At 36.3% G+C, this 18,059-nt stretch overlaps 1 protein-coding gene across 4 annotated transcripts in view; it reads right to left on the reverse strand.

Annotated features, from left to right (window-relative positions):
- Positions 1-564: 564 nt before the first annotated feature.
- Positions 565-18,059, reverse strand: part of PTPRZ1 (protein tyrosine phosphatase receptor type Z1) — a 195,769-nt gene continuing 178,274 nt past the window's right edge. For 3 of the 4 annotated variants that reach the window (XM_033192360.1, XM_033192359.1, XM_033192357.1), the window contains 7 exons: positions 11,067-11,160; positions 10,650-10,723; positions 8,563-8,691; positions 7,507-7,653; positions 3,705-3,847; positions 2,726-2,861; positions 569-1,519 (listed from right to left, as the gene is read on the reverse strand). In XM_033192360.1, the coding sequence (XP_033048251.1) occupies positions 1,379-1,519; positions 2,726-2,861; positions 3,705-3,847; positions 7,507-7,653; positions 8,563-8,691; positions 10,650-10,723; positions 11,067-11,160 (864 nt within the window). In that variant the 3' untranslated portion in view covers positions 569-1,378. Of the gene's footprint in view, positions 1,520-2,725; positions 2,862-3,704; positions 3,848-7,506; positions 7,654-8,562; positions 8,692-10,649; positions 10,724-11,066; positions 11,161-18,059 lie in introns of all 4 variants that reach the window. The other variant, XM_033192358.1, reaches the window with a different exon arrangement.

Raw genomic sequence — 18,059 nt, forward strand, 5'->3', positions numbered from 1 at the left:
CAAGGTGCCCACAGATTTGATGTCTGGTGAGGGCTTGTTTTCTTATAGATAGCTGTCTTCTCAACGTAATCTCACACCGTGAAAGGCGTGAGGGGTCTTGCTCAGGCCTCTTTTATGAGGACACTGATCTCACTCATGAGAGCTCTGCCCTCATGACCCAATCACCTCCCAAAGGTCCTACTTCCTAATATTATCAGCTTGAGGGTGAGGGGATAAATTGTCGGGAGACATAAACATTCAGATCATAGCACTCCCCAAGCCAAAAGAAATACATAGTTGTTCTGTTCATTAAGTAGTTAAGTTCAAATAATTCAATAGTAAAAGTTTGTGCAGTGTCTGCTATGTTTTCCTCACAAATGGAAAGTTTTGTGACTTCCCTGTGTACCTCAATGCACAGTTTGGGACCCACCACTCTAAACCCTGCCCCATCTTACTAGCTGTTTTTTTTTTTTTAATTTTATTTATTTATTTTTTATTTTGTGGTGCCATCATCATAGGGGGACCCCACGTCCACAATTTTCTGCCACACATGCTTCAGCACAATGCTCCACAAGCAAACACAAATTAGTGGCAATATTTATATTTATTTTTGCAATTCCTTAGATAAAAACCATTTGAACAATGTTTGGTAAGGTGTTATTCTCATAAAAACTTCTTTCAAAACAAAGGTATTTCTATTTTCCACAAAAGTTAAAATTACATGCTGAAACAAAGTTAATGACTTAGATAACACAATACACTGTCAGAAAACTGGTAGAGTAAGACTAGATAATGAACTACATCATTAAACTAAACAATTACACAGAACTAGAAAACTGACTCAGTAGTAAAATATAAAATCTACAATTATAAATATAAATTTGGTCCATGGAGACACTAGGGCAGTATTTACAATAAGTAACAGATTATTTCTACTTTAGGTGAATACTGCAGTTGTAAAATGTTGAATATCGTAGGGAAGAGTGTTTTATTTACAGTCTACTGTATTAAAAGTTATATTTCTAGCAAACCTGATGATTGCTACAAATACAGCTAAAAATTTGACACTAAAAACAAACATTTTCTGTAGTTGGGAATTCCTAATCTCTATAAATTGAAATTTTCTGTTAAAATCAACACAGAAAAAAATACCACGATTCCATTCTTAGAAATACTGTAAAATTCAATCATTTTAGTTCAAACATAATAAGTAAATTACAAGTCTTGCAAAAAGGCACACATTGTTAATGATATAAATTTGGCAGCAGAATCCTATGTCATGAAAGTTACTGTCAGGTGATGGGAAGTCAACAGATAACAGAACTAGACTGATTTTCCTGCCTAATTTTAGGAAGAGGAAAACAATGCTCAGATGTGAGTTCCCCCACCCCTTTCTGTGTTAAACTAAAGACTCTAAGCTCTCAGCTATATTTCCATCAGGCAATGCTGCACCATTACTGTCCAGAGACGTGGACGGATTCTCTTCCTGCCTTGTGCTCACAAGGCTGAGGATCACTTTGTAGAGAAACTGATATTGCTCCTAGAGAACAGAAGATGGGAGGTTATAAACATGACGCTCAGGGAAGGCATACATTTCTAAAAAGAAGAAATATTTTTAGACACACTTCAGCAGTGTTCATGAAAGGGCAATGTGTTAAGGGCACTGTTATACTCAGCAGATGTACACAACTTATACTGATGTCTCTTTCTGATTAAATTAACGTTGCAATTGGCAAACCATTCACTGACCTAGAAAATTAACCTACATACATTTGCCAATAAGTACTTAATTCTTATCCATGAAATCAGAAGGTGATGAGACAGGGTTCTGTTAACTTGTCGGGGAGAACGTTTGGCACTAGGCACCTGTAACTCACTCAGAAACAGGTTTCTTCTTCTTTCTCTACTTGTTAGAAAATCCAGTGTCTGCCTCTTTATGGAAAGATCTCAGGAATGACTGTAATGTCAGCCCAGGCACCCATGTAGAATGCAGTCCTTCACAATATACACTGTTCACCAACAAGAAGAATTTCACACACTATCAGCCCGACTGGTCCTACGCCCTGCTATAAGCAAAGTTAAGTACCTGCTCTGCTGTGGTCTCAGAGTAGTGGCACATAGAAGAATGAAACAGTTTTTCTCTTACAGATGCCATCTCAGGCAGTTCGGGGAGAGGCAGCTACAGAGAATCTGAACCAGTGAGCAGCATCATAGCTGAGAACCATTAGGCCTACAGGTGAAGCAGTGCGTAATTAAATGCATTCGTGAAATGTGCATCTCCGGAAAGCAGTTTCACGCAGCACAAGCTTGATACAACTCAGCGGCCCTGAATGAGACTTAATAGGGGCTCCTCTGCAGTGCATGTGCACGAAGATAACCTTGACCTCCAGCCAACTGGTCTGGGCTGGGGCTTTGAAGAAGGTCCCTTTACAAGGCCCTTAAACAGACCAAAGAGCTGAAGATGAGCCTATGACTTCTACATTCACCTAAGCTTATTTGCATTGTTTACTATTGTGCACAAAGGCAAACATGAGATTTAAAAGTTTTTATCCATAAATTTTCTGAAGTATACATTTTAAAGGTCTATTGTTCTATGGATTGTGGACTTATAATTCAGCTTGAAAACTACATACTAATGTTATCAGTTAATAAGATATTTCTTGATACATGGTAAGATTTCAGCAGCCTCTAGGAAGTTAGTAGTACTCTATCAGTGAAAAATTTGGTTCACTGCCTTGTTACTTACAATGTCAGCGAAGACTCCTGGCCTCATCAGATTGATCATCTTGGCTACCTGGTAAACATCCACGGAATTTTCTTTTTCTAGTTGGTGCATAAGGGTTGTCAGAGCACAGAAAGTTCCTGCCGTCACTCCTCCGTGCCTTGTAAAAAAAGGAAAGGAACAAAGACTCCATTGAGATGCACTACTCACATTTAGAACTCTCAAAGCCTATAGCCTTGACAACTTTGCAGCAAAAACACTGAAAGTTTTAATGAATTGTCTCTCTTTGCTTTTTGCACAAAGAACTATGATTTAATCTGAGATACTGCCAAGTATTCATGATATTAGTAGTGGCATACTTTACAGAAGTTTAATATTTGCTTATGGTTATTATTTGTATACTATGAAAGGCGTTAGCAATAATGAAAAACAAACTGAGAGTATCATATAAAGACATATATAATACATATATAATGTATATGTATTATACATTATATATAATACATATATAATGTATGCATAAATACATATATAACAAACTGTATTTTATACATTTATAACATAGTTCAGCATATGCATTTTTTATTTGTTTATAATGGAATCCTAGGAAGATTTATTGGATAAAGTTTCTCGTTCCTGAAAAATAAAAATCTTATCAATTTCACTTCTATGCCAGGAAATCAATGACTGAAAATGACTCTCTGGTTGGCTCCTGTAAAATTTCACTGCTAAAACACTGACTTAGTATACAAAGTGTTCTCAGCATCAAATGCAAGAGAAGATACTTGTGATCATGATCCCATTCTCTGTCTTCAACAGGGACTTTAAGTGAAGTAAAAAAGAAAAAATGTTCTGTGTTAGCTTTATTGATAAGATGCAGATAATCCACCATGGCTGAATCATCACAGTGGGTCCAAAGCATTAGGTTTGTCTGAAGACAACAGAAACATACATATGCCCAGAGAATGTGCAGGCGTGAAACAATGTTACATACGGAACTTACTCATCATGAACAATCATGGGCCCATCCCTATTGGCAGCTTCTTCTTTTATAACACTTATAAGTTCAAAAGTTTTACTAATGGGGCTATCTGGATTTGGCCATTTAGGACACTGAAAGTGCCTCACTTCAAGTACATAATCATCCTATAAGAAGAAAAAACAAAGTAACGTTAGTGACAGTTTACGAGGAGTGGAATCATTGGGGAAAATCAGTAATTACAGTAAGGTAATAAAATCCAATGGCAGGCATGAGTGAGCAGCCATAGTTGCAGCACATTATTTATTTATTTATTTTTCTAAAAATTACTTTTTTTATTCTAAAAATAAACTCTGTGGGTGAAATATGCCAATGCTTACAAACCATGAAACTATGCACCAAAGATGTATTTGCCCTGCTAACTTCAAATTTATAAAAAGAAATCGCTGGTGTTAAAATCTGTTTTGAAAATAGCATACACTTTCTTCATATATTTCTTCAGGCTTAAGTAAAAGAAGGAGATTGCATGACACAGTGAAGAAAACACTGACAAGGAGGTAGAAATCTAGGTTCAACTCGGATCCCGATTCTGATTCTTACTTAAGTGACCAACAAGACTGTGACTTGATTAAATCCCTTAAACCTCTTACCCCCAGCTTCCACAAGTGTACTTTAAAAAAATGATACATTTAAAAACAAGTAGCAGAACTTAAATTTTACATAAAAGTGCAAAGGGCCAAGATAGCCAAGATACTACTAAAGAAGAAAAACAATAGAGGAAATTAACTCATCATATATCAAGAATTACTCTAAGTTATAAGAAGTAAAACACTGCCATTGTGGCTGAGGGATGAACAAAGTGACCAATGGAATAAAATAAATATCCCAGAACAAGCATATGTGTGTGTGTGTGTGTGTGTGTGTGTGTGTGTATACATATACATGATATATATATATATAATATGAATGACTGAACTGATATTGCTAATTCATAAATAATGGTGGGACAATGGGTATCATATGGAAAATAATGAAACTGAACGCTTGTTTCACAAAATATAATACAAAAAGTCAATTTCAGGTGGTACGTTTAGAAAACAATGTAGGAGAGCATCTTCATGATTTCAGGGTAAACGGAATGTTTTAAAGATACTAAATGATGGTTTCCTTTTAAAGGCCAGGAATAAAAAGATCAATAAATTCATATAGATTAAACTTCAAAACTTTTCTTTCACTAAAAAAAAAAGAAAAAAAAAAAAGAATCACAAAGAAAGTAAAAAAGTCAAATCCCAAACTGGGAGAAAGTATTTGCAATATATGTAGCTGACAAAGGATTAGTATCCACAATATAAGAAGACCTCCGATAAATCAGTAAGTGATAAATAATCTAACCGAAAAATGGGCAAAAATCATGAACAGACACAGTACAAACGATAGAATCTGAATGGTCAATTAATTTATATAAAAATATTATTTCTAAAACATTTTATGTAAAAATATTATTTATGTAAACAATTATGTAAAAATATAAAGTTATGTTGAAAACTTCATTTTCAACAAGAGAAATGCAAATTAAAACTAACGAGAGATGCTGTTTCATTCCTAACACAAGCCCTGGTGAGGACGGAGCGATTCCAGATCACTCACACATTCCTGATGACAGGATACCTTGGTAGGATGACTTTGGAAAACAACTGACTTCACTTAGTAAAGTTACAGAAAGTTGAAGATGATCCAACACAATAACACAGCAGGGGAATTCCCAGGGTATCCCCAAGGGGAAATTTTGCATGTGACTAAAAATATTCATATAGCACTGTTTGTAATAGCAAAACCAAACCAAGACAAAACACAACAAACAAGTAATAACTGGCATGTAAAATTAAAAAAAAGAATATGTATTATCTGGAATGCTAAGCAGCAGCAGTAAATGAATTTGAACTACACCCAAATACGTGGATAAATCTCTGTAGGAAAATACACATAATTATATAAAATTCACAGATATTTAAAAGTAAGCAGCATACGTGTGAAGGAAAACAAAGACGAGTTAAATGATAAAATAAGTCAGAGCAATAAATACTAACTCAGGAAGAGGCTACTTCTGAAGTGAGGAGAGGATGGAGGGGATAGGGAGCACATGAGACCATCAAGTCTCATGGTCAAGGCCATGTTCTATTTCTTAAAGTCAATGGTGGGTAACAGTAATTTAACATAATTGTTAAACCTTGCACATATAATTTAAACACCTTAAATATATTCAATATTTAATAAATTCTTAAAAATAGTCCTCATAACAAATACATAAATAAAAGGCCCCTAGCTTTTGAAAGCTCAGTAGCATAGACCTTCACTTGTCTACTAACCTCAAATGTTGTGATATTTGGGTAAAGTGCTTAAAAATGTCTGAAGTCAATGAAACTGTCCACTTTAGTCTTTCCTTCTTTTTTGATCTTTGTTATAGAAATATATCTATACTGATCCCTGGGTTGGGCTCCTGGATTATCAAGTTGTCCATAATAGCTGATTTACCTAGATGAGACACACTGAATTGGGATCAATCAGGTATCTGTGTTATCTAGTTTATTTTCTGCATAATATTAGGAGAAAAACAGTGCTAATTTCCCAGTGCTGAGCAAGATATTAAACATGATCAGTGATCAGGATAATGGGTGTGACAAGATAATAGGTATCTAATGATTATTACTCTTGTGATAGGCTTTCTTACTAACTAGGAATAATGAGAAGAAGGTATGAGAGATGGCAGATCTAAATGGATGCTACTAAAGTGATCAGGGAATAATCAGAAGTAAAAATTAGCATGGAATATTAAGAGCTCTCAGGGATGTTAGGGGCCTTCTAGTTCCTGCCCTTCATTTTACAAATAAAGACCTAAGTCTTTTTTGTTTTAATGAGATATGATACTATTCCACTGCTATGCTGTTTACATTATTAGTTATTTGTATTATCAAGTTTATATGTATTGGTCACTTAAATATTCTAGAGAATAGAGTATCTTCTTCTATACCATATATGTACTAGTTTTCAGAACTAGAGAAAAGTGAAACATTCAAATTATTTGGAACATGATTTAATCTTTGTCAGATTGAGAAGGTACTCTGAATCTCACATTCCTTAGACATCATTATTAGTATCTTTTAGTATTTTACTATAGCTCTACGTAAATAAATTATTGACAAATAATTCAATAATAGATATTTGCATATAATTAAGAGATTAGTAAAACAATGTATTATCTTGTAGATAACAGCAGTACCTTGTGTAACAGATAACCAAGACTTTAGTAAAATATTCCTAGTTCATTGTACTTCATGTTTTCAAAGCACTTCATTTATCAACTTATTACATCACTATCACTCATCAACTTTCTACATTGGTAGAGAATAGTAAGTTTCAGTAGGTAGTATTTTTCCCATTTTACTTAGGAGAGTTTAGGCAAGTAGTATTTTTCCCATTTTACTTACAAGGTAAGGGCTTACATTAAAAATGAGAATTAAAATTAATACATTTATTCCCTTACTGTGTTTATTTCCCATCTACGTTCTGTCAACCATTAATCTGGAGTAAATGAGCTTTGATTTCCTGTATGTGTAAAATTCAGGAATGATGCAGTGATGATTAACTGTTCAATGATTCTATACCATTTTGAAAAGGAAAGTGACAAGGTAATTTGATTATTTGTGTAATTGTCTCAATTGGGAAAAAATCAGAATCACGCTTTTCATTTCTAGGAAAGATCCCTAGATTAGAATATGTTTAACATGTGTTTAAGATAAAAACCATGTCATTTAACTTATATCCTTACCTGTGTAGCTTCTAAGATAAAGTCCTGAATTATAAGTTTTTCCTCATTAGTTAGACATTTGTGTTCTTCAGCCATAAGAGTGACCTTAAAGCTCTCACAATTTATAGGCTCATCTTTATTTGGCCAGTAAACAAATTCATCTTCTGCCTGGAGAATTGCAAATGAAAGAAGAGTCTATATTTTAATTAAATGCCCGATAAGTCAGATTGTGAAATAAAGTTGATTGGTTGGCACAGAAATTTCAACTCCAATTTTTCTTTGTATCTGAATATTTACTCTTACAATCTTCATGGTGCCTTCAACTAGATTGATGTGCTGAATAAAATATTACACTTAGGAACCCAAACTATTGCTTTATTGTTTTATGCTCTTAGCTTATCAACAACAATGATAAGCTTATTGCTTCTGTAATTGACAACTGAGTAGAGAAGATTCAAGTGATTTTAAGAGCTCAAAAATTTCCGGCCTCATGTGTAATGGTCCCACAATAATTTTATAGACAAGAACTGAATATCAAAGCTAAGTAAAAATGTAAAGCCTAAATGAAATATTTACTTTATTTTACTCTTTGAGTTCTCCAAACACATATAAAGAGGGGGATAGGATATCCCTGCTTTTCTCATACTAAAAAAGTCCTTCCTATACTAGGAACTCTCTTAATTCTAACTAGGTATTTTTTTAAAGAAAAAATTAGGCACCTCCTTAAACTCAGGTAATCTCTAAATATTCTAATACATTTTATTTAAAAAATGTAAATAGAAGCATATAGGCTGATTTCTTTCATGGCTGTGATTCTAATTTTCTTAAGCAATGTCACAAAACACACATGTTTAAGTTAATTTAAATTTACTTTCATTTAAAACTTTTATTCATCATTTTGACCTAGGAGACTGTATAATGAAACCAAGCCCAACAGTAGAAGGGTATGCCCTCAATGACATTAGTTTATTAGTTGAAAACAAAATTGCTCTGCTTGTTTGTATGCTGGAGTTTTTGCTATTTGTAACCTGATATTCCCCTGTAAAGAAAGTCCCAAAAGTGGTCTAAGGGACTTACCATATTTTGGCCATCAGGAATCATCACCACCAGTTGGGCATTATGGTCCCATATCATCCTCCAGAAATCCTTGATGGTATGGAGGAGAGGGTGCTGGGTAATGATGAATTCATTGCTCTGGTAATAGCCCTACAAAACCAAAGAGAAGACAAAAACAACACTGGTGTATGCCTTTAAACATTCAGATAAACATTTATACATCAATGGATCTTAAGTCAAAACAGTCTTTTGAATTGCAGATTGTGTCTATATGTAGTAATATGATTATTACAGCCAATGTTTACTGGGCACTTCCTATGCTAGGTGTGACACTATGTGTTTTTTGTTCTCTTAAGTCATTTGTTCCTCACAGCAGTACTGTGAGATAGGAGCTATGATCCCCATTTTACAGATGATTAAACTGAGGCTTTAGAAGTTAAGCGTTGAGCCCAAGTTTGCCTTAAGAAGTCAGACATAGTATTCAGGGTTACCTATCATCTTGGAGTGAATGTTGATGATTTTTATCTTTCCTTGGCACTCCTTTTAAATATAAGTCGGACTTTGTTATGCCAGAAGCAGGGTTCAGTCACCCTTGATACAGTTTCCAGTTCTACATTGTCCCATCCACCAGTTCCTTAAAGTGATCGATTCAGGTATCTAACTTACAAAATTGCTCCACAGTGACCATTTCACTATGGAATAGCCTGCTTGGCTACCCTTGCTGACCCTCACACCTACCTGGACTTCGCAGATATGCCACAGTAAATACCTCTCGGTCACTACATGACCTCCTGGGACTTGTGCCTGCTTGCTTTAAACCCATCAAGTAAAACTCCCCATGGAAAACCTGCTTGGACAATGCCCTGGACCCAATAAAGGCATTGGTCCATGGGTCCTTTTCTCTCTTTCCCTGCTTGCTTTGCCTAAGCTCTATGCATGTGGCCTCCAGTGCCATGAACTCCTCAGGGTCCATAAATACTAAAAACTCTGAACTTTCACACTGTGTTTCTGTCATTGAAGACTTCAGGTGAGACTGCTCAATGGAACCCATGCAGGTGAATCCCATATTGGTGCTCTTTCGTCTGGGCCTCTGGTGGTCACTGAGGATAGTAGCTATCAGCTAAGCTGATAGAGAAACTTGAACAGTTTCATTAAAAACAAACCTCTAGCTGTACACCTAGCAAACTGCTTCGTGGATACTGTCTCTTACTCCACAGAGAGTGGAAAATCTACAGGAGAGTTTACATTTCCCACTTCGGTGTTCAGACACCTTGGTTGCTGCTGTAAGAGAGGAACCAGGGAGACACCTTGCATATTTTGCTACAGATACCGAGAAGCTAGAGCTATTGGATTAATTGTGATATTTATATTGTTACTAAAGCCCTGGCTCTTCTAGCCCCTTCTGCTTTCAGATCCCATTCCTAGCACCCAGTGGCTCATTTGAAATGTGAATGTATTTAGATGCCACTACCACACATCCCTGTGTTTCCTGCATAGATATTCCTTAACGTTTTCTTTGCTAGATAAATAGAACAGAGGTTTTGGAGTAAGAATTAGGAGGTTTTCATCAGAAGCCAAGCTCCGTGATTCACTGGCCTTAAATGTTAGTGAAGGTCACACAACAGCTACTAAAACACTCATCCCTAACACAGAAGATGTAAATGCAGAAAAAAAGCATTGTATCTTTAGAAATCCAGGTCCCAAAATGAGCCCAGTTTGCAGGGTGAGAATCATGCTGCAAACCTGGAGTAGTGATGCCAGTGAGGTTGGGCTTTGCTGAAGCCAGTGAATTCTGGGTTTGCTCAGGGGTTCTACCTTAGCGAAGGAAATAAAGCCTTTTAGACAAGCAGGTGTAAGTTTTATATCTACTCATCAGCCCTGAATAGTGAGTTTGTGTTCCTGCATCTACTTATTGGTCTTGCTTGAGGTTTCTTCAGTCCCAGCACACATGAAAGCATGCTGTCATTTCAATTGTTGCTTTGGACTGTGGGCTTGCAGTCTACAGATTTAACTTATATTTACCACTCATGTTGCCCATGCCTGTAGTCTTTGCTTCTGCCTGTAACACAAGCTGGCAGACAGTCTCCTCAGTGACTTCTCTGACTTACCATGATATAGGAGGCATTGATGTAGTCTGTGCCTTCTCCACTCAGGGATGAAATGCCAACTCTTGATCTTTCCACTGGAACACAGAATATTCATTGTAAAACAAAAACAAAAGGAAACAACAAAATAACCCATGCTCACAGCACTGTACCATCTTTCCCCCATGCCAGATGTAAAATATAGCTGCATTTTTCAAGTTGAAGTGTCTCTGATCTGTAAGCTAATTTTTCTAGACATTTTGCATTTTTAGATAAGACTTCAGGGGTTTATGAGTCCTTCGGAACAGTTACATATTGGACAAAACAAGAAATATCTGAACGTGCTCCATTTGCTCCAAAGGTATACAAATATTGCCAAATTTCCTACAATGCGTTTATTATTTTAAAAAAGTTGTTTTTTCAAGGTTCAACACAACTTACCAGGGATGATAGAAGAAGTTCGATTCTTTTCCCTGTTGCATTGCTTTAGGGCTGTAGAATAGTCACTCTGCTGTATATTTGACTGACTCAGGAGCTGGGGAAGAGAGTAAAAAAATATATAGGTTATTTCATTTAAGTCCCCGAAATACTCACACACACACACACATACACACACACACACACACACACACATCCCAATCAAGATAAGATACTGACTAAAAATATATATGAAATATTTTCCAATAATTCCTTGAATTAAACCTTGTTTTAGTGAACTTCCTGGAGCTTCTATGTTTTACACCAGGGGAGTTAGAAGAAGCAAAGAAATCTCAAGTAATTCTTATATCATTGAGAGAATCTTCCTCATGGCTTCCACTGTAGATGTGCAACCTCCATTTCCTCTATTTAAATCTGACACAGATGTTTGGAGGTAAATTACATCGTGTGTGTGTATATACATATATATGTATATAATTCAATTTTATTTATTCCTTCTAACAGTTATTACTCCATTATATGAATAATCTACATTCTGTTTATCTACTCAACTAGTGAATGTTTGGGTATTTGCAGTGTTTTGCAATTGTGTAGCTTTATAGCTATGAGCATCTCCTGTATGTTTCTTAATGTGCACACGTGTGACGGTTTCCATAGAGCATTAGGAATATTCAGTGTTTAATTTTTGACAGTCTGATAAATGAAAAATAATATATCATGGTTTTGATTTGCATTGTCTTAATTTCTGTGAAATTGTGAATTTTGGTGCTCATTAGTCATTAAGATATCTTCTTTGATGATTGCCTTTTCATATTTTTTCCTCGTTGCCACTTACTAATTTGTAGGGGGTTCTCGCTGTCTTGAATGTAAATCTATAGTGTGTAAAAAGTTGGAATCGTCTTCAGTTTCTTTAGTAACACAGAGATTTACAGCCAATTTATTTTTCTTCAATAGCTTTCTGCAAATTATTGTTTTACTTAAGAAGTCCTTCTCTATCCTGAAGTTATTAAAAAATACTTTCCAATGTATGCCCTGCCCTGCCTTCCCCTCCCCTCCCCTCCTCTCCTCTTCTCTTTTCTTCTTTTTTGAGACAGGTCTCCACTCTGTCACCCAGGCTGGAGTGCATATAGCTTCGACCTCCTGTGCTCATGAGTTCCTCCTGCCCCAGCCTCCCACGTGGCTGGCACTACAGGCGTGCACCACCACACCTGGCTAATTTTGGTATTTTTTGTAGAGATGGGGTTTCACCATATTACCCAGGCTGGTATAGAACTCCTGGGCTCCAGCAATCCGCCTGCCTTGGCCTCCCAAAGTATTGGGATTACGGGTGTGAGCTACTGTGCCCAGCCCAATATTTTCTTTTCTAAAATGATCTTACAATAGTTATAAAGGTTTGCTTTCACCTTTAGGTAGTTAATACACCTTGAACACATTTTAATGTTTGAGGAGTGGTAGAGATATAATGTTACTTTTTTTGACATGAAAATTTTCCCAATGTTATTTGTAAATTAGTCTGCTGTTTCTTCACTGATATGTAATGTTATCTCTACCACATAACAGATTTCTTCAAATGCATCATTCCTCTGCTAGATTCCTCCATTTTCCAATACTATTATATCACATCATAAGTCTTCCATATACAGTACAACAGAATTCTTGTATTATTATTTCCTTTTCAGTATGGATGAGATATTTTGGCTCTTCAATTTTCCACGCTAAATTAAAATCTCTTCTACATTTTCCATGAAAAATCCTGCTGTAAATTCAATTGATACTGCATTGACTTCTATAGTCAATGTAAGGAGAAGCACTATCTTAATATTTCCATGTATCAACATTATATTTTATTTGGGCCTAATTTTATGCTCTTCAATTTACTTTTATAAATTTATATATTTACTGCACATTTTGTTAAGTGTCTTTTTTGAGATGATGAAGTTTTTGCTACTGTTTTGTTATTGTTGTTAATAATAATTTTGTTGTTAATAATAATATTGTTGTTAATAATGGGTTTTTTATTGTTCTAATACGTTTTCTAATCACTCAAAGCTAACAAATAACAATGCTATTGATTTTTATGTATGTTTGTTAAACTCTAATTAAATATAATTATTTTCTCTTTTGTCTCTCTCGATATTCTTTGCAGGTAGTTATATTATCTATCTGCAAATCCTTTTCTACCATTATACATCTTTCTAGTTTAATCCAATTTCCAAGATGATGCTGAATAGTAGTGCCAATAATTGACCTTCCTTATCTTTTCTTGAATCTATTATGAGCATTTCCAATTTTAATTTTTATGTGTGATGTTTATTGTAGTTTTATGATAGACACTTTCTAGAAGGCTAAGAAAGCTTTCTTCTATTTCTGGTTTACTAAGAGTTTTTTTTTTTTTTTTTTTTTTTTTTTTGAGACGGAGTCTCGCTCTGTCGCCCAGGCTGGAGTGCAGTGGCCGGATCTCAGCTCACTGCAAGCTCCGCCTCCCGGGTTCACGCCATTCTCCTGCCTCAGCCTCCCGAGTAGCTGGGACTACAGGCGCCCGCCACCTCGCCCGGCTAGTTTTTTTGTATTTTTTAGTAGAGACGGGGTTTCACTGTGTTAGTCAGGATGGTCTCGATCTCCTGACCTCGTGATCCGCCCGTCTCGGCCTCCCAAAGTGCTGGGATTACAGGCTTGAGCTTTTTTTTTTTTTTTTAACTGAACAATGTAGAATTTGACTACTTTTCCTGTATTAATTGACAGGGTCATGATGTTTTTGTATGTAAATATATTAATAAACCATCTTTCATTTTTGGAATAAACCCTATAAACTCTACTTGCTCATGATATTAAAGAAATACACTCCTGGATTTGAGTTGCTGATATTTTAAATAAGATTATTGATACCAGTCTATAAGTGTCTTATTCTGTCTTTGTTCAGTTTTGGTATCAAAGTTATATTTGTCCAATAAAATAGCTGGGTTAGTTTTTCACCTGGATTTTTTATGCTAACATTTGGAATTTTATGTTCCTTAAAAATTGGCAAAATGTGACATCAAATTCTTTTGGGCCTGGTTATATTTTGAAGGTGGGATTTTAGGCAGCTCATTTGATTTTCTCAATGGCTATTGGCCTAGTTAAATTTTCTATATATTTTTAGAGTATTTTTATTATATTTTTCCTTTAGAATTTTTTCTATTTTTCATTTCTTTGGTTACATAAAAGGTGTAATATTTATGGAAAACATGAGCTATCTGATACAGGCATACAATGCATAATTATCACAGGAGGGTAAATGGGGCATCCATCACCTCAAGCATTTAACCTTTGTGTTACAAACAATTCAATGAATGCTTTTAGTTATTTAAGAATATACAATAAATTATTCATTTCATATAGGTTTTCAAATGTATTGTGTTTAAAAATGTTTCTAAATTATATCTCTATTTTTTATCTCAATATTATTTACTCACATTCTTTCCTCCCTTTGTCAATCTGGACACAGGTTTGTCTATTTTAATCGTCTTTTGACAGAACCTGCATTAGGTTTTGTTAAAGCTTTATTTAATCATTTAAATTTTCTATTTAATTTCTAAAACTTTCAAAATGTTATGTAGTGCTTCTTTTGACCTTTAATTCTAAAGATTTTAAAATTTCCTCTTAAATATGTATATAATTTAAAAGGGTATTTTTAATGCCCAAATATCAAATTTTTTAGGGAAACTTTTCATTGTCAATTTCCAATTTTTACTGTATTACATTCTGAGAAAATGACTGGTATGATATAGATTCCTTGAAATTATCTCCCTTTTCCCTCTGCATCTATTAACAGTTTTATTTTAGAATATGTGTGCAATGGGCCAGGAGCAATGGCTCATGGTTGTAATTCCAGCACTTTGTGAGGCCACAGCAGGCAGATCGCTTGAGCTCAGGAGATGGAGACCACCTGGGCAACCTGGCAAAACTCCATCTCTACAAAAAATATTTTAAAAATTAGTCAGGCGTGGTTGTGTACACTTGCTATAGTCCTAGCCACTCAGGAGGCTGAGGTAGGAGGATCACTTAAGCTAGGGAGAGGAAGGTTGCAGTGAGAGATTGTGCCTCTGCACTCCAGCCTGGGTGACAGAGGGAGAACCTGTCTCAATTAAAAAAAAAAAAAAAAGGAATATATGTACAACACCCACCACATACACATGCACACACACTCACCTTCTCTTCACAGAGAACAGAAACCACAGAGTACTTTCTCAGCCTCCAGCCTTAGAGCCTATACATGTACTACTGTAAATACTTACATTTTACTGCTTTTGAACACTAATTCCTTTAACTGTGTCTTGAATCCTGACTCTTTGTACCACTCAGGGTCTCTGCACACTCCAATTATCTCCCTTCCCATTAGTTTTTAAAGAAGCTCTCATGTCTCATATTAAAACATAAGCAAAGAAATCCCAAATAAATACCCCCCAAATCTTACTCTCTAACTCAAGTTTTCTTATCGTTATCTTAATCATTCTGTCCAGAGTAAACATTTTTAAGAGCTATATAATTGTCATTAATTCCTCAAATCAATTTATTCCTTAACTCCCTGTAATCTGGGATCAATGCTATACTTTCCAAATGGTTCTTAGACAAAGGTCATCAATGACTTATTTCTAAATCCAATGGCCTCCTCCATTCCCAACATACTTGATTTGTCATTAGCACTTGCCATCTCTGTTCAATTCCTCTTTCAAGAAACATTATTTACTTTGGATCCTAGTATACCCCGCTGTCCCAAATTTTCTCCTACCTTCTGATGCCACTTTTCCCCCTTCATTTGTGGGCTGGCCATTCATTGGTTAATTAAAATCTTTTCTTAAGTAATCCTTTCTAACCTTTCTTAGACATTTCTTTTTTTTTTTTTGAGACGTAGTCTGGCTCTGTCGCCCAGGCTGGAGTGCAGTGGCCGGATCTCAGCTCACTGCAAGCTCCACCTCCCGGGTTTACGCCATTCTCCTGCCTTCCAGGTAGCTGGAACTACAGGCGCCCGCCACCTCGCCCGGCTCGTTTTTTGTATTTTTTAGTAGAGACGGGTTTCACCATGTTAGCCAGGATGGTCTCGATCTCCTGACCTCGTGATCCGCCCGTCTCGGCCTCCCAAAGTGCTGGGATTACAGGCTTGAGCCACCGCGCCCGGTTAGACATTTCATTTTTAATTGGCTATCTTATCCAATTCCAAGTCTTCAAAGAATCATGTCTAAGCTGATTACTTCCAAATCCATTTCTTCAGGCCAGACCTCTCTTATGCTTCAGACCCAGTATCCAACTGCCAAGTATACATGTTTATTGGGACATCTCCCAAGAACCTAAAAATAAGGTAGATTTAGAAATATCTCACCGTCTTCTCCCTCACCACACCCCTCAAGCATGTACCACCTCCTCTTCCTGAATTCTCAATCATGGTGAATGACATCACTACTTTCCCAGTGCCCAAGCAGAATCTGAGTAGTTATGCTTGTGTCTTTTCTCTCCTCTCTCTCTGCAATGTCCAATGAATCACCAAATCCTGTGTTCAATTCTTAAATATATCTTACACAATTCTCCCCGGTAAGTTGCATCCTGATCTGTACTCCTACAGCATCCTGTTTACTTCTATAATGGCATTCTTCAAACTATTGTGTTTATCTGTTTCTTTCTTTCTTTTTTTTTTTATTAGAGACAGGGGTCTCACTCTATCTCTCAGACAGGAGTGCAGTGGCACAATCATAGCTCACTGTAATCTTGAACTTCTGAGGTCAAGCAATCCTCTCACCTCAGCCTCCCAAGTAGCTAGGACTACAGGCTCATGCCACCCACCCAGCTAATTTTTTTTTTTTTTTTTTTTTTTTGAGACGGAGTCTCGCTCTGTCGCCGGGCTGGAGTGCAATGGCGGATCTCAGCTCACTGCAAGCTCCGCCTCCTGGGTTTATGCCATTCTCCTGCCTCAGCCTCCCGAGTAGCTGGGACTACAGGCGCCCGCCACCTCGCCGGCTAGATTTTTGTATTTTTTTTAGTAGAGACGGGGTTTCACCGTGTTAGCCAGGATGGTCTTGATCTCCTGACCTCGTGATCCGCCCGTCTCGGCCTCCCAAAGTGCTGGGATTACAGGCTTGAGCCACCGCGCCCGGCCCCAGCTAATTTTTTTATAGAGACAGGGTCTTGCTCTGTTGCCCAAGTCGGTCTCAAATTCTTGACCATGGTCTCCCAAAACAGAGGAATAACAGGTGTGAGCCACTGCACCTGGCCTGTTTGTGTTTTCTTACCTGTATTTTCTACTAGATTGCAGGCACCATAAGACTAGGAGCTGGGTGTGCTTTTTAAATTTATTTTATAAATTCATGTTTGTATCCTAATAACACAAAAGCCTGACATCTGGTAGGTGTCTAATAAGTAGTTGTGGAATAAACAGATATTCAATTTATTTCAAGGAAATTTTCTGTGGATAAACTTGAATAGATATCTTTTTTATGGGATGGTGCACACACACACACACACAAATACATTTCCCTATTTATGATGCTAACAGGAAAGAGAGTAAAATATCTCTCTTTTCAATTGAATTCTGACCTTATAGTTAATATTTTCATTTTGATCCTGGATTATTTAGTTTACCATATCATTTTTTTAATGCAACTACACAGGGCAAATCATATTTAAATGAGAGTTTTGTTGAAATGGGTAATATTGTGTGTGTGTGTATGTAATTTATTTAGGGAAAAGATATCTTTACAACTTAATTACATTTTCACATTTCTTTATTATCTGAAACCCAACTGCATACTCTTTCCCCCCTTAAGGCATTCCTTTATGACTGAGATAAGCTTGGCTGAGTAAAACATGTATGACTTTCTGACAACAGGTTCTAAGCTCAGTACTGAACCCAATCTTTCTCTTACACCTCCAAAGGCACACCGTGCAGTAATTTAAAAGGCAAACGGCCCAAAGGAATTCATGGTGGCTAACAACCTAGGCTATAGACTGGGGAGCAAAGCAGGAGAA

The sequence above is a fragment of the Trachypithecus francoisi genome, unplaced genomic scaffold, assembly GCF_009764315.1.
Source record: "Trachypithecus francoisi isolate TF-2019V2 unplaced genomic scaffold, Tfra_2.0 Lachesis_group4, whole genome shotgun sequence".
NCBI lineage: Eukaryota > Metazoa > Chordata > Mammalia > Primates > Cercopithecidae > Trachypithecus > Trachypithecus francoisi.